General features: G+C 38.0%; 1 protein-coding gene across 1 annotated transcript; it reads right to left on the bottom strand.

Moving 5' to 3' along the window:
- Positions 1–16413: 16413 nt before the first annotated feature.
- LOC142165829 (uncharacterized) lies at positions 16414–19331 on the bottom strand. Its single transcript, XM_075224206.1, has 5 exons — positions 19305–19331; positions 18349–19224; positions 18181–18258; positions 16673–16704; positions 16414–16576 (listed from the first exon to the last, which is right to left on the bottom strand). Exons 1-5 carry the CDS (start codon positions 19329–19331, stop codon positions 16414–16416), a joined length of 1176 nt encoding a protein of 391 aa, XP_075080307.1.
- Between the last annotated feature and the right edge of the window lie 1848 nt (positions 19332–21179).

The raw sequence follows: 21179 nt of genomic DNA, 5'->3' as shown, positions 1-21179 counted from the left end.
AAAGAGATGTATAGCAAGCTCACTAGTCCCACCAAAACACAAGGTTGAGAACCCGTCACACATTGTAGAAACAGAATACTCGAATCTAACCCGAAAGGTCATACCTCCACATAACTTCGCTGTAATGCGCGACCCTATCCAAACACTGGTCCACATGAAACACCTCAAGTCACTCTGCTTGAAATTGACGACCACGCGCAATTGACATCTAGAACCAAAGCAAATCATCATAACCACAGTGAAACAAATACATAACACCACACAAACCCAAAAAGGCATAACTGATACGCCATCCGCCGAGCAATATCCAATACTCCTCCTACTCGAGTTCCACTAAGAGACCCCAATAACACCGCACCACAAGTTCTCATAACCAACAAATCCCAATGCCTCGCAACACGAAAAGGTAAATCATAAATCTCCTCAGAACATTAATAGGCTCAATAAAAATTGAATCACACATCCCTCAACAATACAACTCGGAGCCAGCCAAGCTGACTCAAGTTAGAACACATATCCACATTGGCATGCCAACGAACCCCTTATCAAGGAAACCCTGAAGCTGCTCCTTCAACTCCTTTAACTCTGCTGGTGCCATACGATACGGTGCCCGGCATCAAATCAATACTGAAATCAACAACCTCGCCTGGCGACATGCCCGGCCACAAGAAACATATCCGAAAAGTCCCTCACCATCGGAACTGAATCAATGGTAGGAGTCTCTGCACTAACATCCATCACGAAAGCCCAAATAAGAAAGACAATCCTTCCTAGCCATCCGCTGGGTCTTAGAATATAAAACCACCCTACTAGGACATGAAATTCGTCAAACCTCGCCACTCAATCTGTGGCATTCCCGGCATAGCCAACATCGCCGCCTTAGCGCAATAGTCCAGAATAACACGATACGAAGACAACCAGTCTATACCCAATATTACATCAGAATCTAACATACCAAGCAGCACAAGATCCACTCGGGTCTCCAAACCCCGATAGTCACTAAACAGTGCCGATACACACGACCCACAACCACAACATAGCCTAAATATGAGAACTCCCAGTCTCTAAGTCCATATAGAACACGAATCACCATACCTGATCTCAGTTCCGCTATTCGAATATATACCACACCTCTAATGCATAATCATTCCACGAGAGATACTCTAAAATTCTTCTATGCCACCAAGCAAACTCGAATATCAGCAATCGATCTAATAAGAGATTGTCGCAATACTACCGAAGTACCATCAACTTAATCACATTGCCTTTTTCTGAAACATATACCCTCGTCAAATCACCCCAATTAGCAATACCATTTCCTTAATCATCTGAAGATCATTTCCCAAATCATCTGAAGCTCATTTCCTTAATTATCTAGAGCTCATTTCTCTAATTATCTGAAGCTGCCCGTGCTGCCTAAGAAATTATGACCTTCCTTTCAGGATTGATCTGTGACCTTACACATGTAAATCTAAGTCTTGCACAACATACCGCATATACCATACCATCCTAAGTTAAACATGAGAACTTCATATCCATTCCGAGCCACACGCAAATACGTACTCAACTAGCCAAGAACTTTTCTATTGGACCTTATCTGGGAGAAAATCACTATACATCCCATGCTCCTCATGCCCGTGGAAAATATACACCTCTAACCGTGGTAGAAATCATCAAGAACTTTCCGAATTCCATTTGCACAAAACTAAACCGTCAGGACTGAATCCTTCTAACTCAACCAAGCTACGCAGGCCACTAAAACCCCAAGAAAATTGTCGCGAAACACCTACAGAAACTCATTACCTCGAAATCATCCAAATGACTAATCATATCTTTACCATGCCGATCCGGCCCACTACCAAGATATCCTATTGATCCTAGTTCCTTCTAAATTACCTTCAAATTGATACTTCTCCTTGCCATAACACCACAATTCCTCAACCCAGACTCACCACATGAGACCCAAGCATAAAACCACATCGTCTAAGGCTCATAAGCCGATGAATACTCTCTTAAATGTCCCAAAAGAACCACATTCGAAATACTTTACTCTAAAGAGACTTCATGAGAATCTAAATCCGTTACTTTCACCTTCCTGATGCTGATAAATAGAATCCCATAGTTGATATAGAAATGACGCAAGTCCTGACACCCTCCAAAAGGCAAACCTCAGTTTCTAGCCAAAAGTACAACTTGAAAATCCCCAATCATGGCATGAAAAATCTTGAACACGGTAGAACCATTCTCTAGAGTCATCCACTCTACTCAAACTACAATTAGCCATATCAAATGAACCAAACAATATGTGCCTCATTTGCACTCCGACACCGCAGAATGTAACCTTACCTCAATGCAACCAAGCAACTTCCTTCCGCATGCACCGAGCATCCTTCACCAATAACCACTCAAGATACTCCGTGATTCTCATACACATATGAAGCATAACATAACCTTTGTTGAAATCTTTTCCTTTAATCGAGCCATCCTCGGTCTCAATCTCCGAAAACCATAACTGATTCACCCGTACGCCTCAAACTAGAACCAACATAGCACATAACCGTGAAACCAACTAATCAATAGCCGACTCTCCCACTTGGCTCAAAGCCATAGATCAAAACACACACAATAACTCATCATTCATATACTCTATTACTGCCATAATACCATAGTGAGTTTAAACGCCATCCTTCATAAGCTCGTGAAACACAGACCATCTAGCACTTTAAGTCTTCTGCAATTCTCGCATTCACTCCCGCAACAGTTAAACCCACTCTCTTAAGTGACCCAAATTTAAATTACAACACATATCCTTCACTTGTAAATAAGATCTTCTAACAGACAATCATAAGGATCACATAACTTCAGAACACTTCGTATGAGATGACCCACCTGCTTTGCCTCCAACTAACATTTCTGTATACCTTCCACCGTCATAAACACTACACAGTCACTTAATCTTCCTGAGTCTGAACTCATACCGCAACATGAAATTTACTTCACACCCAACTAGGAAACATGAAAAGATTCTTTACACACCTATAACTCGGGGCTATACCTCAAATCAAGATGAAAATCAAGTACCTAATAGTTCTTCCATTCTCCAGCAGACCCTTCACGTCATTTCCAAATCATATGAATACACCTCGCAGTCATAACATACTCATCACGTAGCTATCCAGTCATTACTTCCCTTAGGGACACAACAGAACCTAGAGATCCAAAAATCACGCAACTAACAGCTTAGGGCTCAAGCTATAGGCAAAAATCCGGCCCCAAGTCCTCCAGACTGGCCCAACATCAACACACCGAGATCACATCTCGCCCCTAGATCAAGGAAATCACAAGTCATTGATGCATATCTGATACTGAGTGCTCATGCACGTATAAGAACATGTGGAAGGAATTCAAAGAGTTACTTTTCAAGCTGAATCAAGGACGCACGATAAGAATTCAAGAATGTGAAGGTTTTCCTAAAGGTTCTGTAGCCTCCTGAGGATAAGTACAGACGTCTCCGTACCAATCCATGAGACTCTACTAAACCTGCTCATGACTCGTGAGAACTATGTAACCTAGGCTCTGATACCAACTTGTCACGACCCTAAACCCGGACCCGGTCATGATGGCACCTCTCGTGAAGATACGAACAACTGACACTTCTTATTTCAGTTTTAAGCAATTAAACAATCAGAATCAAGTCTAAAACATGATAAATAATCCAAAAGTATGCAGTTATCAGTACAGTTGCGGAAAATAAACCCAACACAGCCCGATATCGGGGTGTCACTAGTCATGAGCATTTATCAATATACTACAAGTCTAAAGTGTCTACAACTATTACAGAATCACTAAAAGAGAAAGAAATGAGATAAAGGGGGAGAAGCACGGGGCTGCGGACACCGAGCAACTACCTCGTGAACTCCAAAATCTGTCGGGAGCTCTCAACTCTCGCGAGCAGGATCAGCAATGCCTGAATCTGCACACCGGGTGCAGAGAGTAAAGTAAGTACTCCAACTCAGTGAGTAATAATCATAAATAAAGACTGAGAAATACGAAATCACGTAAGGCACACCACAGGCTATAATGAAGCAGTAAAAGCCAGTAAAACAGTGGATCAGTACGGATATGTAGAAATTATTTTTGTTCAACTTAAACTTTAGAAATACCTTTTCAACAATTAAGCAGGTAAATGACAGGCAAATAAGAAAGATAAACACATAAAAGTTCGCCCCTCGGGCACAATGTCAACAATTCCGCCCCTCGGGAAATATCTCAGAACAATACCAGCCCCTCGAGCTATATCTCACATCTCAATGGGTACCTGAGCTCACTAGGGGTGTACTGACTCCAAAGGGGATCCTACAACCCAAGTGCTATAACAACCCACCTCGTGGCATAAATCAATCAGGCCATTGGCCTCATAACAATCCACCTCGTGGCATAAATCAATCAGGCTCGCGGCCTCACAAAATCATGAATCAATAACAACATGTTGCGGCAAGCAGCCCGATCCCATAATATCCTCACAACACAAGCCCTCAGCCTCACTTAGTCGAAAACCTCTCAAGCCACTCGGGCTATCAGAAAACAGGGTGCTCAGCCCAAAAATATCATTGTTTGCATCAAAACGGAGTAATAAAGACTTAGTTATGAAATTAGCAAACACAACATGACTGAGTATAGATCTTAAATCAAAAACAATTAGATGATAATAAGAAAAAGCCCCTAAGCGTCCAAACAGCTATGGCACAAGGCCCAAATATGACATTCAACCAACTTATAGGAATTTTTTTCTAAAACGCATAAGTATCATATAATTTAAGTCAATTACACAACTTTATAGTTGCTACATGATAGACCAAGTCACAATCCCCAACGGCGCATGCCCACACTCGTCATCTAGCATTTGCATCACCTCAATATAGCACAACGATGTGCAATCCGGGATTTCATACCCTCAGGACATCATTTACAATCATTACTCACCTCGATCTGGTCCAAACTCTAGCCCGCGATGCCTTTGCCCTCACGAGTCGACCACCGGATGCTCCAAATCTAGCCACAATCAGTACATAACCATTAAAATATGCTAAGGGAACAAAGCCCACTCAAAAATATCCAATTTACATCAAAAATACTGAAATTGCTCAACCCCCCCCCCCGGGCTCACGTCTCAGAATCCGACAAAAGTTAAATCAATAGAATCCTCATCCTCTCACGAGTTTATACATACCAAGAACATCAAAATCGGAACTCAATTGCCCCTTCAAATTCCCAATTTTCACTCTCCAAATTCAAGCCCTAATTCCCCAATTTTAGGCTTTAATTTTCCACATATTTCATGATTAAATAAGTAAGAATCAACATAGGATCGAGTATTGAGTTCAAAAATCTTACCTCCAGGAGTTATCTCTTGAATCCCTCATCAAATCCTCTCAAAAAGCTCCAAAATCACCCAAAAATGGTGAAAATTAGCCCCAAAATCGCGGACAATAGCTATTTAAACATTCTGCCCAGGCATCAAAACCTTGTTCGCAAATGCGGTCAAAGCCTCACGTTCGCGAAGCACAAAAATCCGCTGACTATAACTTTCTCTTATCCGAACGTGACCTCCAGCTCGCGAACATGAAGCGTCCACTTTCCAAACCATCACGAACATGACCTCCTTGCGCGAACGCGAAGCACAAAAGGCTGGGACCCCAACTGCTCCCACTTACTCTACGCGAATGCAACACAGGCCTCGTGAAGGCAGAGAATCAAAACATCACAACATCGCGAAAACGACACCCAAAACGCGAACACAAAGGCAAAATTCGCCGTCTCAAAAAAATACCCTTCGCGAACGCGAAGAACAAATCGTCTGTAACATTAAACCAACAAAAACTGCCAAGTCCAAAGTCCAAAATTGATCTGTTTAACCATCCGAAGATCACCGGAGGCCCTCGGGACTTCAACAAAACATACCAACATATCCCATAACCTCTTTCAAACTTGTTCCAACCTTCGGAACGCTCAAAACAACATCAAAACACCAAAATCACATCGGATTCAAGCCTAAGAATTTCAAGAACTTCCAAATTTCGCTTTCGATCAAAAAGTCTACCAAACCTCGTCTGAATAACCTAAAATTTTGCACACATGTCACAAATGACACAATGGAGCTACTGCAACTTCTGAAATTCCATTCCGACTCCTATATAAAATCTCACCTATCAACCGAAAAATGCCAAAATTACAATTTTGCCAATTCAAGCCTAAACCTTCCACGAACCTCCAAAATGCATTCTGATCATGCTCCTAAGTCCCAAATCACCTAATGGAGCTAACCAAATCATAAAATTCTGATCTGAGATCATATACTAACAAGTCAAATCTTGGTCAAACCTTTTAAATTTCAAGCTTCAAACTAAGAACTGTTTCTTCAAAATTCATTCCGGTTAACCTAAAAACCAAAACCGACGCTACATAAGTCATAATACATCACATGGGGATGTCATGCCCGAGAACTGGCGAGCAAAGTGTAAATGTTCAAAATGACTGGTTGAGTTGTTACAATATACATAAAAACACACCATAGAATACTGGACATTGAGCTTTTATATGGTATACCTCCAGCATAATATACAGGAAACAAAATTTTAAATTATTTAAATCCAGCAAATTGTTCTAGATACAAATTTTCCACTATTTTACACTTCTCCATTATAATATACTGGCCAATATAGCTTCATAAGTAGATTTTCCAGCTTAATTTATAGGAAGCAACCAAATAAGAACTCCAACTAATTATACTAGAGTTGCATCAGGAAATATTATGAAATCTAACGTAATATACATAAAAACACACCATAAAAAATATAAACTCGAATCCATTGATATTTCTTTCAAACAATAAATAGCTTGAATTCCATTAAATAAAACTGGACTGTAAACATCCAGTATAAATTACTGGATAATATGCTTTCACATAATAGATATCTAGAATAATATACAGGAAGCAAAACATTTTAAAGTAAACTCTGTATATCAATCAACAAAGTATTCATATTTAATATATAATGCAAAAACTATGTTTATCAAGGTATTTACACTGGAGTATTACCAAGTGCTAAAGGATATTTACAAACGTTATTTCCATTATCTCCATAATCATCACCAACCATCTCTGGAGGAGTTGAATACCCTGATTTGTGTTTCCAAACTACATGTCCCCATAGACTAAAACCAAGATACTCACGATAATGTTTGATTGTATTGGGCACAAATGTCATAACATCTTCACCCTGCATCAATATATCAACATACTTTATAACAAATGCACCACAACTTTTGTTTCCTATATGTTTTGGTAACTCTTTCTAGCAAACCACAAATGGTTCATACACATACCCAAATGTAGGATGCAAGTCACCAAATTTACAATGCTCCAAAACCACAGGAATGAAATGCTGATAAGTAATAAGTTGCTCCTTTATAACATCATACTTATCTCCCTTATACACCGAATCATATACATCTATGGTCTTCTCATTCAAGTCTAATACCGCCATAAAATAATGAGTGCAAGAATCTAATGGAATTTCACCATTTACCAATGGTGCAGGAAGTCGAATCGGACAGAAAACTTTTTGAACAGATGACCATGGAATCCCACATTTACGATTCTCACCCAATATATACTGACAAAGACCAAATCCCAATCGAGAAGGATCATTCCAAAATTCAAAATCAGTCCAGCCTTTTGGATGATCATTCCCGTCCTTATATGCAAATTCCAAAGTATCGTTAAAGTCCACATTTGTTGTTATTGAAGCAAATGGATACTCATTGATGTGATATATATGCTTCTTCCTTAGATAATACAATAAAACATCTATATATGGAATTCCTCTACATGCTTCTTCCTCAGATTATATATAAATGTGTCAAATATAATACAAAATAAAATCATGAGTTCACAACGTAAAAGATATATACATACCGCATCATTAAAAGTATATTTATCATCTACAATCTCTTTAAAGAACATTCTTGACTAAATTTTCTCATTGTAAAGTTCATGTGGCTTTGCTTCCAGTATAAGATCTACTTTGTAGATATCAGCTACTCCCCTAAAAAACAAAGACAGAACAAATATAAAAAACAAAATAAAAGAGAATTGTTAATAACATATATATCAAATAAAAATACAATAAGCTGAATAGCAAAACTCACTTTGGTAGACGACATTTTCTCTTATTTTCTTTTAAATATGCTTCAAAAATATCCTCAGAATATTTGATTATTTTCCGATAATGCCAGCAACATCTTCGAATATATTTCAAACTCCAATTCATACCTTTACTTGTTCCCTTATATGGAGATTTTAAATGCCAACTGGCATTACGAATTCCTTTTCCTCTACCAAATAATTCTTCTACTACATTCGCACTTTGTCCAATCTATAGTACTTGTCCTCCTGGAACTTCTTTTCCTTTATAGGAGGCAAATTTTAGTTTTTCATTTTCACCTTCTACCACCTTTATATTTTTTATTTCAGATTTCAATGTGGGCTGCAGATCAGAATAATCATCCAAATGAGCAACAGGCTTAGTAATTTTAAGATGAGAAACATAAACTCCCTCATACACACTTGAATATAAAACAATCTTTTTTATCAGAATCATTTTTCTGCATATCAGCAACAACAGATTGTTCAGCAGGGTCGCGATCAACAGCAGCACTGATGTTGGTAGTATCCCGACCCGGATTTCCCACCCTCGGGAGTCGTGATGGCGCCTACTAGTGAAAGCTAGGCAAGCCACCATTTGAATTATTTACCTTTTTCCTATTTTTTAATCCTTTAACAATTAAGAGCCAACATTATATAAACAGCGGAAATTAAAAGCGGAAGACTGAAATGTAATATATTAATAAAGATGCCAATACCAATTCATATGTAAACTACCCAAGATTGGTGTCACAATTTCACAAACTGTCTAGAAATACTGCAAATAAAGGTCTGAAAGAGTTATTACAATACTGTCTCTGAAATACATAAAAGAAACAGAGTAAAAGGATAGAAGGAGACTTCAAGGCCTATGGATGCCTGCGGGACTACCTCGGATCTCCGAATGGACTGAGGGCAGCAACCCAAAGCTACGCTTCGTATGCTCCAGTACCAGGATCTGCACACATTACAAAGTGTAGTATCAGCACAACCGACCCCATATGATGGTGAGTCCCTAGCCTAACCTCGGTGAAGTAGTGACGAGGCTAGGACCAGACTATCAAATAAACCTGTGCAGTTAAATCATATACCGCAGAAAATAAAAGCAGAAATGTACAGTTAAGGATGGGAAGGGGAAACATGCTGCGGGGAAACATCAAATGATAACAGAAGGGCAGCAAGTAAATATAAGGAAAATCATGACTCAATTATCAACAAGAATCAGAAATCAAACAAGTACACGGCATCACCCATCGTTCTTTTACTCTCGTCCTCACCATAAGAATCAATATAATCTGCACGGCATCACCCTTCATGCTTTTACTCTCGTCCTCACCATAAAAATCAATATAATCGGCACGGAATTGTACATCGTACGGCATGGCACCACCGTTCATGCTTTTACACTCTTCCTCACAAAATCATACACGGCATCACCCTTTGTGCTTTAACACTCTCTCACCAAAATAATGCACGACATCACCCTTCAGGCTTTAACACTCTTCCTCACCCAAACAATGCACGGTATCACCCTTCGTGCTTTAACACTCTTTCTCACCAATACAACAATCACAAAGCAATAAGGGCAAGGAAATCAAAAAAATTACAATTAAATCCCGGCAAGGGAACAATAGTACAACAGTCATATCCCGACAAGGGAAAAACAATATCAACAATAACATCCCGGCAAGGGAGACAATATTAAACAACAACATCCCAGCAAGGGAGACAATAACTGTAATGACCAGGCCGGTCGTTTCATGAGTTACCGCTTCGTCTCCCCCATTCCTGCTTCTTATTGCTTTGTTTATCGGTATTATGTGTTATCGGGTTGGTTGGCTCGGGTTCGGAAAGGTTTTTGGCGAGGTTTGAGACACTTAGTCACTTTTGAGTGAGTTTAAGTTGGAAAAGTCAACCGGATGTTAACTTATGTAAATTAGGGCTTGGATGTGAATTCTGATGGTTCGGATAGCTTAGGAGCGTGATCGGAATGGGTTTTGGAGGCCCGGAGTAGATTTAGGCTTGAATTGGCGAAGTTGGAATTTTGGCATTTTCCGGTTGATAGGTGAGATTTTGATATAGGGGTCGGAATAGAATTATGGGAGTTGCAGTAGGTCTGTTATGTCATTTGGGATGTTTGTGAAAAATTTCAGGTCATTCGGACATGGTTTGATAGACTTTTTGATCAAAAGCGGAATTCGGAAGATTCTGGAATCTTAGGCTTGATTTCGATGTGATTATGTTGATTCGATGTTGTTTGAGGTGTTTTTGAAGATTGGTACAAGTTTGAGTAGTGGTATATGATGTGTTTGTGCTTTTGGTTGAGGACTCGGGGGCTTCGGGGTGATTTCGGATGGTTGACGGAAGATTTGAATTGAGTTTGTGCAGCTGAAGCTTAGGACTGTTGTCATAACCATATCTAAGGTTGGGAGGCCGCAGGTGCGACCCCCACAGAAGCGGAAGAGAATCGCAAATGTGGCCAGGAGGGAGATCAGGAGGAGCCACAGAAGCGGACTTATGAACACATCTGCGATGGCGCAAGTGCGGGAGAGTGACCGCAGGTGCGGTCCTGAGGATTTAAGTCATTTTTGCAGGTGCATACCTGGGACCACAGGTGCGGGTCTACAGGTGTGACCATCTTACCACAGGAGCGGTTTTGTTGGGCCAGAAAGTATATAAACTCCCCTTCGCGAATTTTGAGTTGTTCTTCACCATTTTTATTCGGGTTTGAGCTTGGGGAAGCCATTTTGAAGAGGGAATCAAGGGATAGCGTCTGGATGTAAGATTTTTGAACCTAATAATCGATCATATGGCATTATTTCACTGATTTGACTTGAAATTAATGGAAATTAAGGGTTAAAAATTGGGAAACTAGGACTTGAGATTGGATACTTTGAGCAAGGGTTTGAGGGGTCATTTGTGATCGGATTTTAGTACTTTTAATATGTATGAACTCGTTGGGAGATAAGGAGTCTATTGATGTAAATTTTATCGAATTCCGAGACGTGGGACCGAGGGTCGGGTTTGGTCAATTTCGAGATTTGTGTTGTAATTTGATTTCTTTTGAATAGGCTTTGTTCCCTTAGCATATTTTGGTGGTGTTGCACTGATTTTGGTTAGATTTGGAGCATCCGGAGGCCGATTCGAGAGGCAAGGGCATCGCGGGCTAGAGTTTGGACTGGATTGAGGTGAGTAACGATGTTAAATGTTGTCCTGAGGGTATGAAACCCCGGATTTCACATTGTTGTACTATATTGAGGTGACGCACATGCTAGATGGAGAGTGTGGGGTCGCACAAAGTTGGGGATTGTGACTTAGTCCATCCCAAATGATTGTTTTACCGTGTATTTGATTGAAAACTATTTGCGATCATCCTATTTTGGGCTGAATGCCATATTTGGGCCTCGTGCCAACTGTTTGGACCCTTAGGGGATTTTTACTGCAATTTCCTCACTGTTTTGATTTTATATCTGTACTCAGTCATGTTATATTATACTGTTTTCATACCTCAGCTATGTTTACTCTATTTTAATACTTTAAATGATATTTTTGGTTGAGCATCATATTTACTGTGCCCGAGTGGCTTTTAGAGATTTCTGACTGAGTAGGGCCAAGGGCCCGTGTTGTGAGGATTATTATGGGATCGGGATGCACGCCTGAGCAGTGTTGTACTGATTATGATTATGAGGCCGAGGACCTGAGTTGTACGCCACAAGGTGGCTTGATATGAGGCCGAGAGTCTAATTGATTATGCCACGAGATGGCTTGATATTGCACTTGGGCCGTAAGGGGCCCCTCTCGGAGTCTATACACCCCTAGTGAGCGTGGGTATCCAGTGTGATATGTGATATAGCCCGAGGGGCTGGTGTTGTTCCATGTTATTGCTCGAGGGGCTGATTCTATTGATATTATGTCCGAGGGGCTGATTCTATTGATAATGTGTCCGAGGGGAGGATTTTATGTGTTTATCTTCTCTAGCTGCTTTTCGTTTTCCTGTTTAACTATTAAAAAGGTGTTTTAAAGAAGCTTATACTGAACTAAGGTGTTTTTATAAGATTTTACTGTTTTATTGCATATTTATTGGTTTTACTCTGCCTCTTTATAGCATGTTGTTGTGTTTACGTGATTTCTCATCGCTCAGTCTTCATTTATTGTTATTACTCACTGAGTTAAAGTACTCACTTTATTCCTTACACCCTGTGTACAGATTGAGGAGCTTCAGGTCCCGCCAGTGAGGGTTGATTGTTCTTAGCAGGCCATTCGGAGTTCATTAGGTAGTTGCTCGGAGTTCGCAGCCTAGTGTTTCTCCCTCCTATCTTACTTTATGTTTATAGTTCTGTAATAGACTGTATAAACTCTTTCAGACTCTTAGACACATTCTTAGATTCTTATGAATGGTAACACCTCGATGTCGGGCTTTGTTGGTTTCCACAAATTGTACTAGTTCACTTTTATTTTGGACTTATTAGCATATTAATGACTTAAATTGAGTTATTATAATTGTTTAAAAATGAATTGGGTGTGTGTCGGCTGACCTTGTCTTTACGAGAGGCACCATCATGACCGGGTCTGGGTTTAGGGTCGTGACAATATTATAATCCTCTTTTCAATTTCACCTTTACTTCACAACTCAATTCACAATTTGAGCCAATGCTCAATAAGGTTTAATTGTCAATTATACTTCCACAAATCACTTTACAACTTGAGCCAACGCTCTTCAATGTTCAAATACAAATATCACTTCCATAAGCCTTGCTCAACAATAGTAATCATCACATAAAGCATGAAAAATAAAAACGGAGTCACATTAATCATAATATAAGACTCATGGGCATGCTTGACACCAACGTATAGATACTCGTCATCATGCCTATACGTCGTACTCAACAACTAGCACATAGCAAATAGGACACAACTCCTAATCCCTCAAGCTAAAGTTAGACCAAACACTTACCTCGATGCCATGAACACAATTCATGCCTCTAACTATCGCTTTACCTCTTACTTCCACCACCAATTGTATCTAGCCACAAGTTATTTAACTATATCAATAAATGCTAAATGAATCCACTCCAATACATGAAAATAAGTTTCTAAAGTTTTTCCCAAAAGGTCAAAAATCGACCTCGGGCCCACATAGTCAAAACTCGAGGTTCGAACCAAAACTCGATTACCCATTCCTCCACGAACCCAAATATACAATTTGTTTTGAAATCGGACCTCAAATCGAGGTCCAAATCCCCAAAATTTGAAAAACCTAGGTTCTACCCAAAACACCCAATTTTTCCCATGAAAACCCCTTGATTTTGAGTTGAAATCATGTGAAAAGATGTTAAAGATTGAAGAAAATGAGTTAGAAATGACTTACAATCGATTTGAAGAAGAACTTTTCTTTGGAAAATCGCCCAAGAGAGTTTATGTTTGAAAGAGTTTGAAAAATGAAAGATTTTCGGCTAAGTCATGAATTTGCAGGTCGTAGATGTCGCAATTGCGACCAGGGTTCGCAATTAAAAAGATTGTCCTCTTCGCATTTGCAAAGATTTTATCGCATTTGTGACCACCCCACATTTCTGAGGGGGTTCGCATTTGCGAGGCAGACGTCCCATTTGCGACTTGGGTCTTCCGCATTTGTGACCAAATGATCGCATTTGCGATCAGGGCTGCCCAGGCCTTCTTTCACATTTATGATGCTTTATTCGCATTTGCGATCTCGCATTTGCAAGTCAATCTTGTGAAGCCTGCAGACGTGCAACATACCAGCAATTCCTAAGTTCAAATTTCACTCTATGGCCTATCCAAAACTCACCCCGAGCCTCGGGGCTCCAAACCAAACATGCACACTAACCCAAAAATATCATAAGGACTTGCTCGTACAATCAATTCACCAAAATAACATCAACAACTATGAATTTAGAATCAAAATCAAAGAAAATCTCAAGAACTGTCAAAGTTTCAAATTTTACAACTAAGGTTCTGAATCACATCATATGACCTCCGTTTCTTACCAAATTTTATAGGCTCAACTTAAATCACATATAAGACATGTACCGGGCTCAGGAACAAAAATACGGGCCGGATACCATCAAATTTCAAACATATTTTATTTACAAAAACTCATATATATTCCAGAAAATAATTTTCTTTAAAAAATTATTTCTCGGGCTTGGGACCTCAAAATTTGATTCCGGGCATACACCCAAGTTTCATATTTTCCTACGGACCCTCCGAGACCGTCAAATCACGGGTCCGGGTTCGTTTACCCAAAATGTTGACCGAAGTCAACTTAAATTTATTTTAAAAGCAACACTTATCACTTATCATAGATTTTCACATAATGGCTTTCCGGATACGCCTCTGGATTGCGCACGCAAATCGAGGTAAGATAGAAAGAGGTTTTAAGGCCTCAGAACACAGAATTTATTTCTAAAACAAGTGATGACCTTTTGGGTCATCACAGGTAGGTTCATGATCCATCGCATTACAACTTGATTGACTTGATTGAGTCAAAATATTAAAATTATGGCACGAATCCACAGATTTCCTCTTTCTTTTTCTAGTATACAATTTTTCCTGCTTCAAAAAACAAAAAATAAATAGAGAGATTAACGTCCATTATAACATTTTACAACTTTTAAATAAAACAATAAAACTGCGCACACTAACCTGCTAAATCTTTTCAATAATTTCATGAACAGCAAGAGGTGTTTTTTCATTCAACACCCTTTCAATTCCTTCCAAAATACCTTTACTTTCTTGCATGCATATATCAGAAGGAGTTGCTAGACCAGTAGACTCAGGTTCCCTTTCCTTTGGTCCTGATGGTGCATTCATGTTCACTATAGGAATATGTTGTTCCACTTCAGGTGAATCAAAAATTATATTTCCTTGTTCAATATCACGAAAAATAGCTTCAACATATGTACCTCCTATTACAGTATTTGTTCCACTTCCCTGAGAGACTGCAAGTATGTTATTTTGCAAAATATTTTGACTGGACTGTGGTGACCATGTGTCATATGTCACATCATTTATTTTTCTAATAATTGCATCAATATCAGTACCAGATGTAAGATCAGTCTCATCTGGACTACAGTCTGCTCTTTCTTCATTACAAAAAGGACCTTTCACTACATCTGTACCATTTGGTCCAGCTTGATCACTGCATTTCATATTTTGGGCATCATTGAGTGATTGAATATCTATGGCTGGTAGCATTAATGACACAGCTCCACTATTTTCCTTATTATCTTGACTACACTGTGGTGTTGAAAGTTGATATATCCCATCAATAATTTTTTGCATGATAGCAGCAACATTCGTACCAGTTGACTGAACTTGATCAAGTGCACTACATTCTACTATTTCTTCATCACAAGGAATTTTCACTGAATTTCCATCACATGTTGCTTGTTCATTAGTAGTATCTTTGTCAAACCAAATTTTCACTAAACCTCCAACAACTACTGAAGTTCATCAGTATTCTTACTATTTTGCCCTCCTTGGACTGATTCAATATCCATGACAGATGGAATTAACAATGCAGCTGCGGTATTTTGCAAAATATTCTTACTGCTCTGTGGTGTAGAAAGATTATATGTCCCGTCAACTATTTTCTCCATGATAGTATTAACATCTGTACCAATTGAAAGAACTTGATCAAGTGCACTACATTCCACTCTTTCTTCCTCACAAGAACTTTTGACTGAATTTCCATCACCTGCTGCATGTTCATTAGTAGTATCTCCATCACAACAACCTTTCACTAAACCTCCAACAACTACTACAGCTTTATCTATGACTGATTCAACATCCATGACCGATGGAATTAACGATCCAATTGCGGTATTTTGAAAAACCTTTTTATTGGACTGTGGTGTAGAAAGCTCTTGTTTCCCATCAGCTATTTTAACTATCATAGCTTCAACATCTGTACCAGCTGTCAGAACTGGTTCAACTGCATTACATTCTGGTCTTATTTCATCACAAGGACCTTCCAATAAAATTCCACTGGCTGCTACAACTTCTTCAGTAACTTGTGCTCCATGAACCGAATCAATATCCATGGCTAATGGTATTGAATCAAAATGTGTTCGACCTTCATTATCAGTTTCTTTATTTGCCTCTTCTTGGACTGACTCAATATCCATGATTGGTTTCATTGAAATAGAAGGTCCTGCATCCTCAAACTCCTTATTTCACTGTTCATCCTATTTTGGTAACTCAACATCTTTCTCTTGTTCATCCAGTTTGTCACCCGACAAATGAGCAAAATCTCTATCAGAATACTTCTCTCCATCAATATAATCTCCTTGTTCACTACTTTCACTATTTCGATGTTCACTACTTTTGTCATGTTTTTCATTTGAAAATCTGGAAGAATCTCTTAATTCATTGCTTTAATCTTCATCATTCAACAAGCCATGATGATATTTCTTTTTACTTACTTTTTTAACATTTTGAATAAACTCTAGAAGAACATCAAGTTTCTCATTAATAACCTGCAATAATGAATACAATATATTATTGTACGAAAATCAACAGTAAAATAAATTGTCAAACTAGTTAATTACCTTAACAGAGTTCGTAACATGTTTCTTCATCTTTTTTCAATTATCTTCAATATTTTTCTTCATCTTTATTTTAAAATTAACATGAACTGCATGTACAATGTCTTCAACTTCTGAAAAGAAAAGAAAAATGGTAAGAATTTCAGCATCATAACACATAAATATTCTTGTCGAGTGTAAACACAATTCAAGAATGGTAGCATATAATTTTGTGCATTAAATTATTAGAACTGAAAAACATAATGAAATGAAATATATTATACTTATCCAGTATAATTTACTGGACAAAACAGCCTACATATGGCAGTCTTCCAATATAATATACTGGATGAAATGAATTAGAAGGTGTGAAACTCTAGAAACAAATACTTGGGTATAAAGAAGAAAAATAATCAAAGGGCATATTATAAAACAAAAAGACAAATAATCATTCAAAAAATTAATCACAAAAAAAATAGTCTAAATAGAACTCATCCAGTATAACATACTGGACAACAAGCTTACACACAACAGACTTCCTGTAAAATATACTGGAATCAAACATAACTCAACAATTATCCAGTATAACATACTGGAAGACAAACATTGAGAGGACAGACTTCCAGTATAATATACTGGACAAAATTTTATTTCTAAACTCTATAAACAAAAAACATAATCAAAAACCACACAGTATATAAAACTGGAAAATAAGCCTTCAGAAAATAGATTTCCCGTATAATATAAGCCTTCAGAACATACTGGACAACAAGCTTTAAGACGACAGACTTCCATTAAAAGGTACTGAAATCAAGTAAAAGTCCAGTATTATATACTGGATCAAAGAGCATAAAAAAAAGACAAATTATCACTCAAAAAAAGTAATGACAAATAAAACAAAATTCTACTCTAAACATAACTCGTCCAGTATAACTTACTGGAGAAAAAGCTTACACACGGCAGACGTCCCGTAAAATATACTGGAGTCAAATAAAACTCAACTATATTATAATAATCATCCAGTATAACATACTGGAAGACAAACATTCACAGGATAGACTTCAAGTATAATATACTGCACAAAATATATTACTAAACTTGATAAATTTACTCATAGAGTATATTAGGCGTATCCAGTATTATACTATAGAGGTATATTGTATGAATATATTAAACTCATAAACTATTTTAAAAAGTTTGAGTTTTATAATCATCCGGTCATTATACTGCTCTAGTAAATTATACTAATTGAGTATATTCCACTTCCAGTAGAAAACGCTGGAAAATAATATTTCTGAGAAACGACTCCCAGAATAATTTACAGCAAACATAATTTTAAATGCAAGTTATTAGAACATAAATCTAGTATACGATAATAGAAATTAATGAAAAGCAAGACTAAATAAAATTGAAGAAACAACTACTTACATTGACAATGTCGCTAACATTAACTTTTGATGAAGGTTGGAGAAGATATGATTGATTCACCTTGAAAACCTTAAAGTTCTATTAATTAAACAGAAAGATAAATAATTAGACTAAAATAAAATATATGAGCACAAGTATATATTAAAAATTCACATACTATTAACTTACACTTGCTTTAGTAAAGAAATCATTGCAAAGTGTGTCATATTTTGGATATCCAATGCTGGAGTAAGACAACATCCTAATTGGCCCCATATCCTCGTATTTTGAATATTGACGGAAATCATTAAAGACTTCCATTATCCATACATTAAACAAAAATGGGAATCCAAGTGCCGTATAAGATGCGATCCTACCAATTGATTTCTTTTTCACTGACTCAGTTGATAGAAGATGAGACAAATTATAAATAAACTCATCAAAGCAGAAACTGCCCCATGGAAAAGAAGCACAAAGTTCTGCGTCGTCTATGATTTTCATAGAATGATCACTTATATTTCTACTATGTTCTTTACCCAAAAGAACAACATTTAATATATAAATCTCAGCAAGCTTTATTGCATCTTTATTGCAGACCTCGACATCAACACATATATCATCTGCTGCACCAGCAAGGAGTCGAGAACACTTTTGCATAAACTTATATAAATTATCTACCTTCAAACCCTTTTTCACATCAGAGAAATACCGTTCCTTCAAACGGTTCTCTCTATCATCAATGAAACTATAATCAGATGCCTCAATCTTAAGCCCGGTAATAGAATAGAAATCATCTTCTGTAAATGCTACATCGTTCCCAAAAACTCTAAAAACCATTTTGGTTTTATCCTTGTACAAAACTTGAGAAAGCAACATATAATGAGTCAACTTTCCAGAGTGATCCACCTCATTCAACTCTAAAAATTTCCCAAATACACCATTCTTTAATTGATCCATTTGAGTTCCATACAAAATTAACAGAATAGTTTGCTTAAAATTTTGATCGCCTTTCCAATAACAATCAGCAGGAAACCACTGGTGAAATTCATAAAATCTATCTCCCTCCTAAAATCAAAATACAACACATATAAGCAACATTTCATATAATTTTAAGATAAAAACTTCAGCATTTCAGAAATACGTACCTTCAATATCCTACTTGAAGATTCCATTTCTATAAAATTATGAAAACAAAACATATTACAAATTAGATAAGTAAACACAATCAGAATCCAGTATATATATGAGAAATAAATTATAAACAGAACTCATCCAGCAAAATGAACAGGACAACAAAGTCTATAGATTGCAGTCGTCCAGCATAATATACTGGATCACAATAAATTAGAAGATATGAAACTCTAGACACAAATATTGGGGTATACAGAAGAAACATAATTAAAAGGCATAGTATAATAATCATACAGTATAACATACTAGAGAAAAAGCTTACACGCGGTAGACTTCCTGTAAAATATGCTGGAATCAAATAAAACTCAACTATATTATATTAATAATCCAGTATAAGATACTGGAAGACAAAGATATATAGCACAGACTTCAAGTATAATATACTGGACAAAATTTTACTAAATTCAATTGTGACGACCCGACCGGTCGTTTCATGAGTTACCGCTTCGTTTTCTCCATTTCTGCTTCTTATTATTTTGTTCGGTTGTATTATATATTATCGGGTTGATTGGTTCGGGTTCGGAGAGGTTTTGGTAAGGTTTAGACACTTAGTCTCTTTTGAGTAAGTTTAAGTTGGAAAAGTCAACTGGATATTGACTTAAGTGAATAAGGGCTTGGATATGAATTTCGATGGTTCGAATAGCTTCGGGAGATAATTTGGGACTTAGGAGCGCGATCGGAATGTGTTTTGGAGGTCCAGAGTAGATTTAGGCTTGAATTGGCGAAATTGGAATTTTGGCGTTTTTCGGTTGATAGGTGAGATTTTGATATAAGGGTCGAAATGGAATTCCGGGAGTCGCAGTGGGTCTGTTATGTCATTTGGAGGTGTGTGCAAAATTTCAGGTCATTCAAACGTAGTTTGATAGACTTTTTGATCGAAAGCGGAATTTTAAAGTTTCTAGAATTCTTAGGCTTGAATCCGATGCAAATTTGGTGTTTTGATGTTGGTTTGAGTGTTCCAAAGGTTGGAACAGGTTTGAATGATGTTATGGGATATGTTGGAATGTTTGGTTGGGGTCCCGAGGGCCTCGGGTGAGTTTCGGGTGGTTGAACGGATCAATTCATGTCGGAAAAAGTTGTAGAAAATCCGTTGTTGGTGTTGCAGACATTTGGCATTCGCGTTCGCGAGTGGACCCTCGCGTTCTCGAAGGGGTGGGAAGTGAGGCTATCATTTTGGCCTTCACGTTCGCAATGTGGTTCCCACGTTCGTGAAGGGTGAGGTCCAGTGGTCATCGTGAATGCGACGAGGGTCCCGCGTTCGCATAGAGTATTTGGAGTGGCTGGATCCCAGGGAGCCTTATTCTTCGCGTTCACGTAGTTGTAGCCGTGTTCGCGAAGGTTGGGTGAGCTGAAGGTTCACGAGGGTTCTTTCGCGTTCGCGTAAGAGGATTTTTGGTCAATGGTAATTTGTGCTTCGCGAACGCGAGGCTTTGACCGCATTCGCGAAGAAGGATTTCAATTCGCTGGGCAGAATGTTTAAAAGGCCATTTTCGCGATTTTTGGCCTAAGTTCACCTTTTTTGACTCAATTTTGGAGCTTTTTGAAGAGATTGAAGAGGGAATCAAGGAGAACTTATTGGATGTAAGAATTTTGGATTTAATACTCGATCCTATTGGGATTTTCTACCTAATTAAACATGAAATTTGGGGGATTTGAAGCCTAAATTGGGAAGTTAGGGCTTGGAAACTTGACATTTTAATCTAGGGATTTGAGGGGTCATTTGTGGTCAGATTTGGTATTCTTGGTATGTATGAACTCGTGGGAGGATAAGGATTCTGTTGATATAATTTTTATCGAATTTCGAGACATGGGCCTGGGGGTCGGGTTGG

Source organism: Nicotiana tabacum, chromosome 11 (assembly GCF_000715075.1).
Source record: "Nicotiana tabacum cultivar K326 chromosome 11, ASM71507v2, whole genome shotgun sequence".
Taxonomy (NCBI): Eukaryota; Viridiplantae; Streptophyta; class Magnoliopsida; order Solanales; family Solanaceae; genus Nicotiana; species Nicotiana tabacum.
The sequence above is the reverse complement of the archived record's forward strand: the minus strand, read 5'-3'. Positions and strand labels throughout refer to the sequence as shown.

Excerpts from the sequence above, each read along its gene's own strand:
- LOC142165829 (XM_075224206.1), bottom strand. The coding sequence starts at position 19,331 with ATGGAATCTTCAAGTAGGATATTGAAG. Across the intron at positions 19,225-19,304 it reads CTTCAAGTAGGATATTGAAG|GAGGGAGATAGATTTTATGA; the intron begins GTACGTATTTCT and ends TTTTGATTTTAG. Across the intron at positions 18,259-18,348 it reads ATTTCTTTACTAAAGCAAGT|AACTTTAAGGTTTTCAAGGT; the intron begins GTAAGTTAATAG and ends TTTAATTAATAG.